General features: G+C 33.1%; 1 protein-coding gene across 1 annotated transcript in view; it reads right to left on the bottom strand.

Annotated features, from left to right (window-relative positions):
* The window catches only part of LOC134718323 (uncharacterized), a 63,448-nt gene that overhangs the window by 17,560 nt on the left and 31,293 nt on the right, over positions 1-14,595 (bottom strand). Inside the window, exons 7-8 of the mRNA XM_063580818.1 lie at positions 13,004-13,555; positions 9,764-9,870 (exon numbers count right to left, since the gene is read on the bottom strand). Coding sequence (XP_063436888.1) covers positions 9,764-9,870; positions 13,004-13,555 — 659 coding nt within the window. The remainder of the gene's footprint in view (positions 1-9,763; positions 9,871-13,003; positions 13,556-14,595) is intronic.

The following is a 14,595-nucleotide window of genomic DNA, read 5'->3' as shown; positions in this document are numbered from 1 at the left end:
ATTCTTAAAGTTTTGAGGCAATTACCCCCAAAATCAATCCCAGCCTTCCCTTTGTTGTATGGTACCTTGCAGTACAATTTCAGAGAGATCTATACACTTGAACACAAGTTATTGTCTGGAAACTAAAAAAATGCTTATTTGTGGCCCCTTTTTTTGGCCCCTTATTCCTAAACGCTTTTAGCAATTACCCCCAAACTCAATTCCAGCTTTCCCTTTGTGATATGGAACTTTTTAGTACAATTTCAGAAAGATCCATACACTTACACACAAGTTATTATCATGAAACTAGAATATAACTTGTTTTTTGCCCCTTTTTTGGCCCCTTATTCCTAAAATTGTGAGGCTATTACCCTCAAAATCAATCCCAGCATTCCCTTTGTGATATGGAACATTTTGGTACAATGTCAGAGAGATCCATACACTAACACACAAGTTATGTCTGGAAGTTACACATATGCTTATTGTTGGCCCCTGTTTGGCCACTACTTCCTAAACTATTGGTAGCATAACCCCCAAAATCAATCCCAATCTTCCTTTTGTAGTATTGAACCTTATGCTTAAATTTCATAGAGATGGATTCACTAAAACTAAAGTTAGAGTGCGAAAACCAATGTGTCTTCGGACGACGACGACGCCAACGTCATACCAATATACGACCGCAAAATTTGTTTGCCGTCGTATAAAAAGAATAATTAAACTAATTTGAATCTTATAGGAAAAAAAAACATTTTAATAAAGGCCTATGTCAAAAGACTTTCTAAATATAGGTGTTAACTGACCTTCCTCTACATTGATTTACTTTCCTTTTGATAGAAGTTGTGTAGATATATTAAAAAAGTTATTCAATTAACCCTGCATTTCATTGCAGAAATATTTTGCTGAGTCATAAACATGTATCTTGCATGTCTTGGGTATTTCAAAGCAATATAATTTTTTTATTTGGTATTTCTATCAAATATTTTGGAATTTTTTGGTGACATGGTAACTAAGCTTGTAAACAGGAAAAAGAAGGGAAGGGGACTTTGATTGGTTAACTTCTGGTGATGTTTACTATATTATATGCAATGACATGTTATGTTATATTTTCACTGTAGTACTGGACAGGATACAACGTATTTCTTTATTTAAAACAAAGATAAATTATGCATTATGTTTTGAAGAATGCCAATAAATCAAAGACTAATAGTAGAAAGTCAATAGTGGTATTACTCCTCAAACCAGCCTTCCAATAATGAATTATCCTACTGTCGTCTAAAATAGTTCATCTTGTCAGTTCGTTAGGTATTTTATAAAGGAAGTCAACTACAATCATGACAATAAACATGATTTTGGTTATAGGTATCCTGAATTTTGGCAACAGACATTCAAATGAATTAGTATACACGGGTGTCATTCAGTTTATCGAGAGAAATGATCGTGAAAGAATATCTAAAGGCGGTCAAGTATTAAGAGACGATCATGAAAGTTCTGGTACCTGATCGTGAAAGACATGTAATGTTCATTCTAGTTCAGAATCTTTGAAAAAATCGCTTAATTTTCAAAACGCGGAACAAATCCTAACAAAAAAATATGTCTGTCAAAATGGTTTAACTTCCTCAACATAACTGTAAAAGAAGATAAAGAAAATATGAAGTACTTTTTTAAAAAGAACAAAAAGCGCAATGCATGTCTAAATATTAATTACAAATAACACGCTTTTTGTACCTATAATGGTCTTTTTTCAAAATATCATGATATATTTGAAATAAAATCTTTGGTGTATCTGATAGTACAGTAAAATTAAGTATGTTCGTCCATTAAAAGCGTTAATTTGTTTAAGGATACCTTGAATTTGTTGAATTTCCATCAAACTTGATCGTGAAAGATCAGGCAACGTATTATTTCGATTGTGAAAGAAAATGCGTGACCAGACTTAGTTCGTTCTTATGTTGTACTGTTATACCACTGTCCCAGGTTGGGGAGGGTTGGGATCCCGCTAACATGATTAACCCCGCCACATTATTTATGTATGTGCCTGTCCCAAGTCAGGAGCCTGTAATTCAGTGGTTGTCGTTTGTTTATGTGTTACATATTTGTTTTTCGTTCATTTTTTACATAAATGAGGCCGTTAGTTTTCTCGTTTGAATTGTTTTGCATTGTCTTATCAGGGCCTTTTATAGCTGACTATGCGGTATGGATGTTGCTCATTGTTGACGGCCGTATGGTGACCAATAGTTGTTAATGTTTGTGTCATTTTGGTCTTTTGTGGAAAGTTGTCTCATTGACAATCATACCATATCTTCTTTTTTATATTAATACTAGTAATCAGAAATCAGTATTTCTTCTACCATTTGATAAATCTGCAAGTGGTTGAAGCCTGTAACTATTTTGACAAGAGTGAACATTAAAGCTATTATCTTTTTTTCTATTCAACACTTTACCTCGAAATTTAAACTAGAGGCTCTAAAGAGCCTGTGTCGCTAAATGTGTTCTATGTGAATAGGACACAGATCGATTCGTGACAAAATTGTGTTTTGATGATGGTGATGTGTTTGTACATCTGACTTTACTGAACATCCTTGCTGCTTACAATTATTTCTATCTAGAATGAATTTGGCCCAGCAGGTTAATGGAAAATATTAGTAAAATTTACAAATTTTATGAAAATTGTTAAATTGACTATAAAAGACAATAACTCCTTAGGGGGTCCATTGTTGGTCATGTTGACTTATTTTTAGGTCTTTCTTTGCCTGTACATTATTGTTGTTTACAGTTTATCTCGATCTATAATAATATTCAAGATAAAAACAAAAAACGGCAAAATTTCCTTAAAATAACCAATTCAGGGGCAGCAACCTAAGAGCAGGTTGTCCGATCCATCTGAAAATTTCAAGGCAGGTAGATCTTCATCTGGTAAAAAATTCAAAAGCGTCAGATTTGCTCTATATGCTTTCGTTATTGAGTTATAAGCCAAAAACCCCATTTTACCCATATGTTCTATTTTTAGCCGTGGCTGCCATCTTGGTTGGTTGGCCGGGTCACGCCACATATGTTTCAAACTTGATACCCCATAGATGAACCATGCCATACAGATCTCTACAAATGTCCTGTACACCAAATAAATGTGTTCCGATCCTTACAGTGCCTTAGAAACTGAGAAATGTAACAGTTATGCTTGTCCAAATAATATGGAACATATTACGGGCAAAAGTATATGAACCCTGATCGACAGTTAGGCATAGACATCTTAGTATCATTCTATAAACCAAACACAATTGGAGTCATCATTGTCATATAAGAAACATGCAGACAGACATGTACACCATACACGAAACACCTTGTCCCTATAGCATGCAGGTACAAAATGTATATATTCAACAGGCAAAAAAAAAAAAAAAAACCATTGCTGAATGATGCATGATATTGAATTCAATGTTAGTTGAAACCTTGCACAAGTCGAAAATATACGCCTTAAAATCATAACAACAGACATTTATCATAAAGCTTAACGAGTCCTCGATACGGACTTGACACTTGAATGAATCTTAATCCATGAAATGAGGCAAATTCACGATCCTAAAATGCGGTACGTGATCTTTCACGATCACAAAAATCAATTTTGTGTAGATAGTTCTTTATTTACCAAGTTTCAGATTATATTTATACAAAATAACTATGAAAACCATTTAATTAATTAAAATACAATGCCCTTAGTTTGATAAACGTAGTTTATCAAGTCGAATTTGTGAACAAGATCGTGTTTGTTTACATTTTTATGTCATTGAAATGTCGAGAAGCAATTTGCCTTTTGTTGTTTTGTAATAACTATGTACTTTTGAAACTGGATATTCTGACATACTGATCATAATCTTGAACCATTTTGACAGACAGTTTTATTTTGTCATAAATGTGTCTGTGAAATTAATTAAATTAGAATGTTAACTGAACTTTCATATGTCTTCTCGATTAATTGTCTTTCACGATTCGTTACCAGAACTTTCACGTTTGTCTCTCAATACTTGACCGCTGTCAGATATTCTTTCACGATAATTTCTCTCGATAAACCGAATGACACCCGTGGAGAACAACGACACAACATTAAAATGTAACACACACAGAAACGGACTATGCATTAGACAAAATCTGATGAGAATAACAAATATAACATCAAAACTAAATACAATCATTCAATACACCACATATAGTTGACCTGTTGATTGTATTATCTAAGAAACGGACCTAATCACGTAACTTTAACCTTGCTCACTGATCCATGAATCGAGGTCAAGGTCAGGTTAACCTTGTCTGACGGACACATAGACGTTGCAAGGAACCCATATGAACCAAATACATTTGGCAAAGTAGTTTCAGACGAGAAGAATTGTGTAAAAGATTACAAAAAATTACGTAAAATTGTTAAAAATTGACTATAAAGGGCAATATCTTTTTAGGGGTCAATTGACAATTTTGGTCTTGCTGACTTATTTGCAGAAATTACTGTGCTGAACATTATTTCTGTTTACAGTTTAAAGTCTATCTATAACAATATACAACATAATAACCAAAAACAGCAAAATTTCCTTAAAATTACCAATTCAGGGGCAGCAACCGAACAACAGGTTGTCTGATTCGTCTGAAAATTGCAAGTCAGATAGATCTAAATATGATGAACAATCATACCCCCAAGTCAGATTTGCTCTAAATGCTTTAGTTTCAGAGATATAAGCCAAAAACTGCATTTACCCCTATGTTCTATTTTTTTCCATGGCAGTTATGCTGGTTGTCGTGGTCGTCGGACACATTTTTAAACTAAATACCCCAATGATGACTGTGGTCAAGTTTGGTTAAATTTGGCCCAATAGTTTCAGAGGAGAATATTTTTGTAAAAGTTAAAGACGACGGACGATGCCGGACGCCAAGTGATGAGAAAAGATAACTTGACCCTTTGGGCCAGGTGGGCTAAAAAAGTATGGAAAACTGTAACTAGTCATGATAAAACTATATACCAAATAGCAAATCAATATTTTCAAGCATGATAAAAAATAATGTGGAAAACTGATTACTTGTGTGAATTTCCAAGGACCATAACTCCGCACAAATTCATCAGACCGAAACATAATTCAAACTTGATCTGTAACTAGTCATGAAAAAATATATACCAAATACCAAATCAATATTTTCAAGCATGAAGAAAAAAGTGTGGAAAACTGATATGCCGGACTGACGGATGGACAGACAGACAGACAGAGTGCAAACCTAAAGTCCCCTACCGATGAATAAACAGAGAGTGAATTAAATGCTGACAGAATTACTGCTAATTAATCAATCTTTTGATCGGATTGATCTGTGCAACAGATACAATGGGTAACCATTTCAAAACTGATTGACAGGTGTCAGTTACATAACTGTAACGATAGTTATGATAGTTTTTTTTTTAGCAATACCCGTAATATCCACTTGCTGTTTTAAAGGGAAATCACACTATTGTTTATACGCATCGCTCTCGGCGCCGCCATAGTGTCGTAACTGTATTATGACGTCGCCGTTTTCGATTCCGTCGTAAAGGTTTATAATTCATGAAAAAGCGAGCGCTCGAAGGGACGTCCACTTAAGCAGATGAAATGATAATGGACATATCATATTTTTTACAACTGATATGTTGTACTAGCGAGTTTCTAGATTGTATTGGTATTTACCTGCGGAATACAAAATAATTGGCAAATACTGCAAAATAAAAGGCAAAAAAAAGATTGAATGATAAGTTGCAAAAATAAAAAGAATAAAAAATATTGGAAACACAAAATAAACATTAATAAATGAATTACCCACTATCCAGACCATTATGATAAAAAGAATATATCAATACTAAACACATAATCATCATGCATAATCAACACTAAGAACGTTGGAATTTCATAGCATATTTAATGTAACTTAGTCATTAGTTAGTACCCCTCCGACCAGTTTCTCGATAACGAAGTCGGTGACATAAATTTTTTATTTTATTTTTTTATGTATATGTTCAATATCTAATTGAATTCTAAATTTCAAAAAATTCTTTTGACTCATCTTGACCCATAAGTGCAAAAATGAAAATGCTACCCGAAATGGACAAAATGTATAGCAAAAAAATAGGTTTTTATGGCACAACTTTGGCAGCGTATTACCGCATGCGGTATGTAGGGTTCAGCCTATATTTTCGGAAAGGGGGGTGGGGGTTGTTACAAATAGACCAAGAGTACCAGCATATTAGCGTATAGCTATCGGAATCTGTAGTTTTCTGTTCAAAAGAGGGTTGTAAATAAGAACAATGAGTTTCAACTTACAGTTTTCTCCAATCTAATAAAAATATTGATCTCTGATTACGTTATACTACATGTTTAAAATATTGATGCATGCAACATCATAAATATAGTCTTCAATACTACATGTATAACTAATTCATCAAACATCTCATTTCATATAAGAATTTAACTCGGCTCAGCCTGTCGGATTTTTACAAAGCAGAGTCAAAATTCATATGTTCAAGTTCTGAATATGCATTTAACTTGCCACTGGACGTAAATGTGTGAAGTCCTATTTGATATCGTTATTATTTCAAATGTGACGACAGAAATGATATAAGTGTCGTCCATCTTTCCCAAATGTTCCTTTAATATCTAACGCCTCTGAACTCTGAACAGTTAGGATCAGGTAGGGCAATTTTTGATACAATATTCAAGATTGATCCGGTCTAAATTTGGATTGTGATAAAAAAATAAATTGACATAATATAGGTTTCTGACACGAAATAAATGTGTTCAAAGATAATAAAAATCTATTATGCAATGCTGTGCAATTGGAGATTTCTTCTTTTTGCCCTAAAAAAATGAAACGCCACCCCTCCCCTCTGTAGTACAATTTTTAATAGATTCATACACTTGAATAGTTAAAAATAGTAAATTTAGTAAATTGCTTGTTTGTGGCCCCTATTAATTCCTGAATGTTTTGAGCAAGTACATGTACCTCTTAAATCAATTTCAGCGTTTCATTTGTGATATAGAATTTTGTGGTACAATTTCAGAGGGATTCAGAACTTCTCAATGTCATATTAGAAATTTATGAAAATCAAAAGGGTATTTACATCAACAGATATAAACAATTTATCAAAGTTGTATGATAATTGATGAAAGCGTTATTGAATTATGTTTGTCCGAAAGCTGGAAAATCTCCCTTTTTTAATGAATAAAACCCTATACATGTAACTCAGAAACGTAAACTCAAAATTCCTAAAAAAAAGAAAGGGAGCTCACGTCAATAGATATAAACAATTCACCAGATGTATGCTAATTGGTTAAAGCGTTTTTGAGTTAATGTCCGACATGTTGACGACGACACGGACGGACAGATGTATACCATAATATGTCCCGTAACCGGGCGTATATATATAATAATAATTCAACATGTACTTTACATTTGGCTTTACCAGTCTCCAACAAGACAAATATTTAACACACACGCACACATGTATTTATGTAGAGATATATTCATGACTCACAGAGTACTGCTAAACTGTAACAGACACATTAATGGTCCGTCTGGTGAAAGAATATTCCACTCATATAGACAAATGTTCGTGATGATGTTCATCAAATATTTGCCACTGAAAGTTTTGCAAAAATAAAGAAAAATGGTAAAAAAAAATGAAAAAAAATAGAAATAAAAGTTCAGATGTAGGTTCGGGTTTAGGTCACTCAATGTGATCACTGTCGACAGGATAAAGGGAGATTGTCGGATCCCTTCCGTGACTGAAAAGGACATCCAGTTTTTTTTTATACAAAGGTAACTGATTAACTCTTTATTCTTTAGTAACCAACATGATAAAATAGAGAATGCTTAAATATTGGCACACTAATTCAATCAATTATTTTCAAATTAACTATCATTAATAAGGGGGACGGGGTTAGAGGGGTCCTGATCCCGAAATCCCGGGCTTAAAAACATGATATCCCGAGGTCCAGAATTTAAAAAAAATCCCGACATTCCGAACATCGAAAAAAAGAAATCCCGGATCCCAAAAGGGTCAATCCCGAGCTTAAAAACACTTGATCCTGACGTCCCGAAAAAGGTCCTGCCCCCTCATTAATCAGTATTGGCAAACATAGGTGCATATACCACAATGAAAGATAAATGTGATAAAATAATACACATTCAAACAAAAAGAGGTGCACCAGCAGAAAATGGAAACCACATTATTAATCTTAATTTCATCGGATCTCAAAATTTAAACTCTTACCAGAATTTTTATTCTATCTAACAGTATAACTCAGAAGTTTCTAAGTGTAACTCGAGCTTAAACTATAAATCTTACTGGAAAAAATATTCGCAATCAAACTTGAACTTTGAACTCAAAATTTAACAGGAACTCGAACTTAATTTGGTTCGATTATGGAGCGTTGTGTGATAACAGAAATGTTAGCCAATTTGAAATTTCTACCGAAAACGATGTCATTTAGGGCTTTTTTTTTTTTAAGTGCTGAGTTTGTGTCTTTTTAAATACGGCATTTCGGGTTTTATATTCCCGGTGCAATGGACAAGTAAGTGAATTTATTCTGTTTGTAGTCTAAATGGAACGTGTTACTTTTCAGCCCAGATACAACAAATGCAATTAAAAATTTAGATGACTCCAACTTTGACAATTACTTTTTAATAAACTGTTACTGTATGTTTAATAATGAATAATCAAAGTACCTAAAAAAAATATGACTATAAAAAAATATATATATTATACATGTTATAATGGTATAGTAAAAAGGTTTAACCCAATAGTTCAAAGCATTGCAAGAAATGCTGACTATGCTAGCAACGTCGTTCTGTAACGTTTTAGAGAAAAAGTTATAATTCCCGCCAAAATCGATAATAAGATTATTTCCGTTGTAGCGGATTTTAAACATCGGTGACCCCCCTTTTTTATTTATGCTTTTAAAATCTCTCCTGGAGCTGCAACTAATGCAGAAGTTTGAAGGAAAAAACATAAGTAGATTTTTTTTTATTCAAGAGAAATCTATAATAAATGGCAATCAAAAATGGCGGGAAATTAAAAAGGGCCTTAAAAAATGAGGAAACTGAGAAAAATAAATAGGTATAAGATAAAAGTTACAATTTACTGTTCTAGTTAAACCAGTTAAGCATAGTTTTTCAATAATTTTGCCTTCTTGTAGCATTTTTGAGCGCTATTTCTATATTACGGTATAACGCAATTCTTTACTTTTTGATGACGTCATATCTCGAAAACAACATCGGTGACCCCAATTTTTTTTTCGCCTAAAATATTGTAATAAGTATGAGCTGTCTACATGCACAATTTAAATGGATTATTATTAGTAGTTTAAATAGTGTGATTTCCCTTTAAATAAGTCATCTCAATGTCTTTTTGACATACGGTCATGTATGAGATTAATTTTAAGTTCCAATGTCCCTGAAATATTCGCGGTCCTTTTATTTTCGCTCTTCAACTCCTACCGCGAAAAAAGCAAAAATAAAACTGACTAAAAAATTTCCCTGTTTACAGTATATTGTTTTGGTCAGTTTGTATTAATGGAGCGCTCGTAGAGAACCATGACTTTCTGTAGAAAAACTGGTAATCCTAGTCAATTAAGATTGGAGTAGATCGCATCTGCAACTTAAACTGAATAAGTTTGATTGACAGCTGTCATTCATCTTGTGGCATTTATGTAGAATTGTTTGAGTAAATAAGTGAATATGTAAAGAATGCCTTTATATCAGCTAACATTAGTTCACTTACCTTTGGTACTTTGTCTTTATGCGTAGCAACAAACAAAATCTTTGGAATTCCTGTATATACTGCCTTACAATAAGTTAGGATACAGTTGACCCAATGTTGTAAAAATACTGAAAATAAAACACATGAATATAATATGAATATTTGCATTTCCTGGATCTCTAACAGCAACATATATCATTATTCATGTTTTAAAGCTGGTTTCAGTTTGCCATATCAATAACATTTCAAGGACTAAGTTGATTACTCTTGCAAGTAGTTAGATTAGCCTATAAAAATCATTCCCAACTGTTTCAATATGAGTTTGAAACCATTTTTTTTAATCACAAAATAGTTCGGTGCCATTGAAGCTGATTCTGAGGTTTGTCACTTACAGGTCTGAGGTCATCAGCAATGGAAGATGGTATTAGGAAATTAGAGCTGTTATTTTACTTGGATTATGGTATTAACCTTTAAAGTTAATAAATCCATAAATGAAACTTAACTTTCTAACTCTTAAATAATTATTCTAAACTACAATGTGTAATACACAGAGTGAACGCTCATTCAAAGTTAAGAAGTATTAGGCACACTAGTTTCAAAGGAGAAGATTTTTAAATGTTAGCAAACTTGATGAACACATTTCGTAAAATTTTCTTTAAAGGGCAATAACTCCTTGAAGAGTCAACTGACAAATTTGGTCATGAAACTGTTCTGTAGACCTTATTATGCTGAACATTATTGCTGTTTACAGTTTATATCTATCTATAATAATATTCCAGATAATAACAAACAAGAGGCTCTCAAGAGCCTGAATCGCTCACCTCAATTTTTTTGGTTAAATCTCTCATCAATGATTATTTTGGCTTTTCAATTTATTTAAATGTTCTTTTTTCTTCAAAAGCAAAAAAAACCAATCATGTTCTCCTCTGTTCTATTTCAGCCATAGGAGCTATGTTTCTTGACATACAAGGAAATAAATATAAAATGTATACTAGATACTCTGAAACTCATTTAGCCTAAGTTTGGCTGAAATTGATACAGCAGTTTCAAAGGAGAAGATTTTTTAAAGTAAGTCAACATGATGAACAAATTGTGAAAAAAGTCTTTAAAGGGCAATAACTGCTTAATTTTGGTCAAATTGACTTATTTGTAGATCTTACTTTGCTGAACATTTTTGCTATTAACAGTTTATCTGAATCTATAATAATATTCAAGATAATAACCAAAAAATAAAATTACCAAATAAGTTGCATTAACCAAACAATGGGTTGTTTGATTGATCTGATAGATCTTGACCTAATGAACTTTTTTACCCCATGTCAGATTTGCTTTAAATGCTTTCGTTTTTGAGATATAAGCCAAAAACTGCATTTGACCCCTATGTTCTATTTTTAGCAATGGCGACCATGTTTGTTGATAGATCAAAACTTCGGATACAATTTATAAACTAGATACCCTAAGGATCATTCAGTTAAAGTTTGGAAGTATTTGGCCTAGTAGTTTCAGAAGAGAAGATTCTTGAAATAGTTTACGACGACAGACGACAGACGACAACAGACGACGGACGGCGACAGACGCCAAGCTAAAAACTACAAAATTTCCTCAAAACTACCAATTTAGTGGCAGCAACCCAACAATGGGTTGTTCGATTCGTCTGAAAATTTCAGGGTTTTTAGGGACGATTTTTAAATGTTAGCAAACTTGATGAACAAATTGTGTAAAATTGTCTTTAAAGGGCAATAACTCCTCAAGGGGTCAATTGACAATTTTGGTCATCATTTTTTTTTGTAGACCTTATTTTGCTGAACATTATTGCTGTTTACAGTTTATATCTATCTATAATAATATTCAAGATAATAAAAAAAAACAGCAAAATTTCCTTAAAACTACCAATTTAGTGGCAGCACCCCAACAATGAGTTGTTCGATTCGTCTGAAAATTTCAGGGCTGATAGAAGTTGACCAATTGAAAATATTACCGCGTGTCAATTTGCTCTAAAAGCTTTAGTTTTTGAGATATAAGCAAAAAACTGCATTTGACCCCTATGTTCTATTTTTAGCCATGGCGGCCATGTTTGCCGATGGATCAAAACTTTGAATACAATTTATAAACTAGATACCCTTAGGAATATTTAGTTAAAGTTTGAAGGTATTTGGCCCAATAGTTTCAGAGGAGAAGATTTTTGAAATAGTTTACGACGACAGACGCCAAGTGATGGCATAAGCTCACATCCGGTGATCTAAAAATGACGATAGCACAATAACACAATGGCAGGATGTATAAATACCAAGCCACGCCAGGAGGATATTACCAAACATGAACAACAGAAAAGTAAATAATTTACGAAGACAGATAAAAAACACACTATAACAACATGAACAAGTATTTCAGATGATGAACAACGTCACTACCTTGAATCTATACTTCAAGGCCATCATGTATTACAATGTATTATGTGTGACGTTGATGCAGAATATTTATCAATCAGGTCTTGGGATCTTCTGAACAACTTCTTAAGAAAAAGGACAAGACGTTCTTTGACATAACTCTGATTTATCAACTTTCTGCTCTGACACTGGTGACGTTTAAGATATACTAATCATGGTAATCACAAATTTCCACCAGAACTATAAAATACTGTTTTATAAACTGATCCGCAAATTCTCAGAAAAAGTTTTAAATGGTGTCTCATAAATACTGATGATAAAACTTCCCCCAAAACTATAAAAGATTGTCGTTCAAAATTACTAAAATGACTGAAATCTGCCTTTTATTCACTGGAAATAAACTGGTTATATAAAATTTCCCTGTTTGGGTTTTTTTTTTCTTAAAGAAGGAGGGGGGTGAAAATTAATGGAACGCATCCATTGTATGGTCATATGGGAGCTGCTGCAATAGTGGATCGAAATTTCCTTAAATCAATGTTTACTTTGATTCTGTCTTGCAGGTAAACAATCATGAACATGTTCTTGTTATGTTATGCATGCACTTTTTTGACATTGGACTTTAAGAACAATATATCCATCCATCTGGTCTTGACATGTTAAGTCCATTAAAAATGTAAGAATGGGTTTTAGAATGGTTAAATTCACCAATAATGGGCACATCACTGAAATGATATTTCCTGGTTCATCTTAATATCATATAAAAGTAATTAGCAAATCAGAATGTCTCAAACAGGACTGTTGGAAGCCATTTGTGAAGATTGAAGTAGAATTTCTGAATAGTTTAATCATGTAAGGAAAAGTTTTATTATATTACCTGCTGGTGTTGGAGTCATATGCTGCCCAGGAAAACACAAGACATCAGGAACCTGTTCATGTAATCCTTTGCTTCCATCAAATACAACAAGAAACAAAGCTCTGTAGGTCATGAAGGTCTGGTGTGTTGTATAATATACATACTGTCCACCAAAATCCCAGAAGATTAGTCGTCCCACTTTCATCTTGTATTTTCCGCTCTTTAAAACTTTTTCCATTTTTCTTCTGATTTCATCTTTAGTCATCTTAGCTTTCATTTTCTGTTTCAGCTGCTGTCGTGATAGAGGTACAATGGAGGATGCCTGAGGTGGTAACGTTAGGGCTGCTGGAGGTTGTTTGGAGAGATTATCTGATGTGTTTAATGGGAGAGGCAATGCCATAGCTTGTGACTGCTGTAGCACACCTGGATTAACCATGTCATCATCTTTACTTCCAGAAGGACTTCTATCTGATGCTTGTTGTTGGTCTGACTTTTCTTTTAGATTATGTTCCATTTCTTCATTTGAAGTCATTAAAACCTTATTGTAGACAACATCCATGGCATTATACGTTTCTGTATGAAAAAAAAATGAAAAAACACACCACTGTATAGAATTATAAAAAAGATAGATATATATGCTTATTCTTATATGAATAGCTAGCCAATTTCACTAAGTTAAAATAGAAATTAAAAACAAATTAAAGGTACAAATGCTAAAATGTTTCGGCTGCTTTACTAACCATGATTGATTTAATATTGGCAATCTTGAAAATAAGGCTAACACATGGTACAAAATTTCAATTTAAACAGCCCAGGCCATGCAAAAAACGTCCAACAAATCTATGGCTTGTATACATATTTCTGATACAACATTTCAATTAAAACAAGAGGCTCTCAAGAGCCTGAATCACTCACCTGTAATGTTTTGCTCAAATCTTTCATCAATGATTATTTTTGCTTTTTAATATATATTAATGAATGGCTTTTAAATGCCATTTAAATGTACTTTGTATCTGTCATATTTTCTTCAAAAGCAAATAAATGCATTTAACCCCTATGTTCCATTTTTGCCATAGTGGCTATGTTTCTTGACGTACAAGAATAAAATACAAAATTTATACTAGATACTCTTAAACTCATTCAGCCCGAGTTTGGCTGAAATTGATTCAGCAGTTTTAAAGGAGAAGATTTTTTAAAGTGAGCAAACTAGATGAACAAATTGTCTTCCGCCATCTTGGATTGTGAAAAACAGAAAAACTAAGATCCAGATTTTCTATCAAGTTAGCAAAATTTGATGCAGGAATGCAGATATTTAATGTGGATTTTAATTTAAAAGAACAAATTTATAAGAATATAACTTATAGATATTAATATTTTTACAAGCATTGATTATTTTTGGTTGTTTTGAAATGTTTTTAAATTGGCATTTTCAGGGGAGGTAACTATAAAACAGTACATTTTCTGAAGGATTCTACATGGAATTTTCCTATTTTGTATTTTAGCCAGAAACCAGATGCTTCGCAGGGCGTAGCTTTATACGACCGCAGAGGTTGAACCCTGAACGGTTGGGGCAAGTATGGACACAACATTCAAGCTGGATTCAGCTCTAAATT

This window comes from Mytilus trossulus, chromosome 5 (genome assembly GCF_036588685.1).
Source record: "Mytilus trossulus isolate FHL-02 chromosome 5, PNRI_Mtr1.1.1.hap1, whole genome shotgun sequence".
NCBI lineage: Eukaryota > Metazoa > Mollusca > Bivalvia > Mytilida > Mytilidae > Mytilus > Mytilus trossulus.
This window is presented reverse-complemented; position numbering and strand designations above follow the sequence as displayed.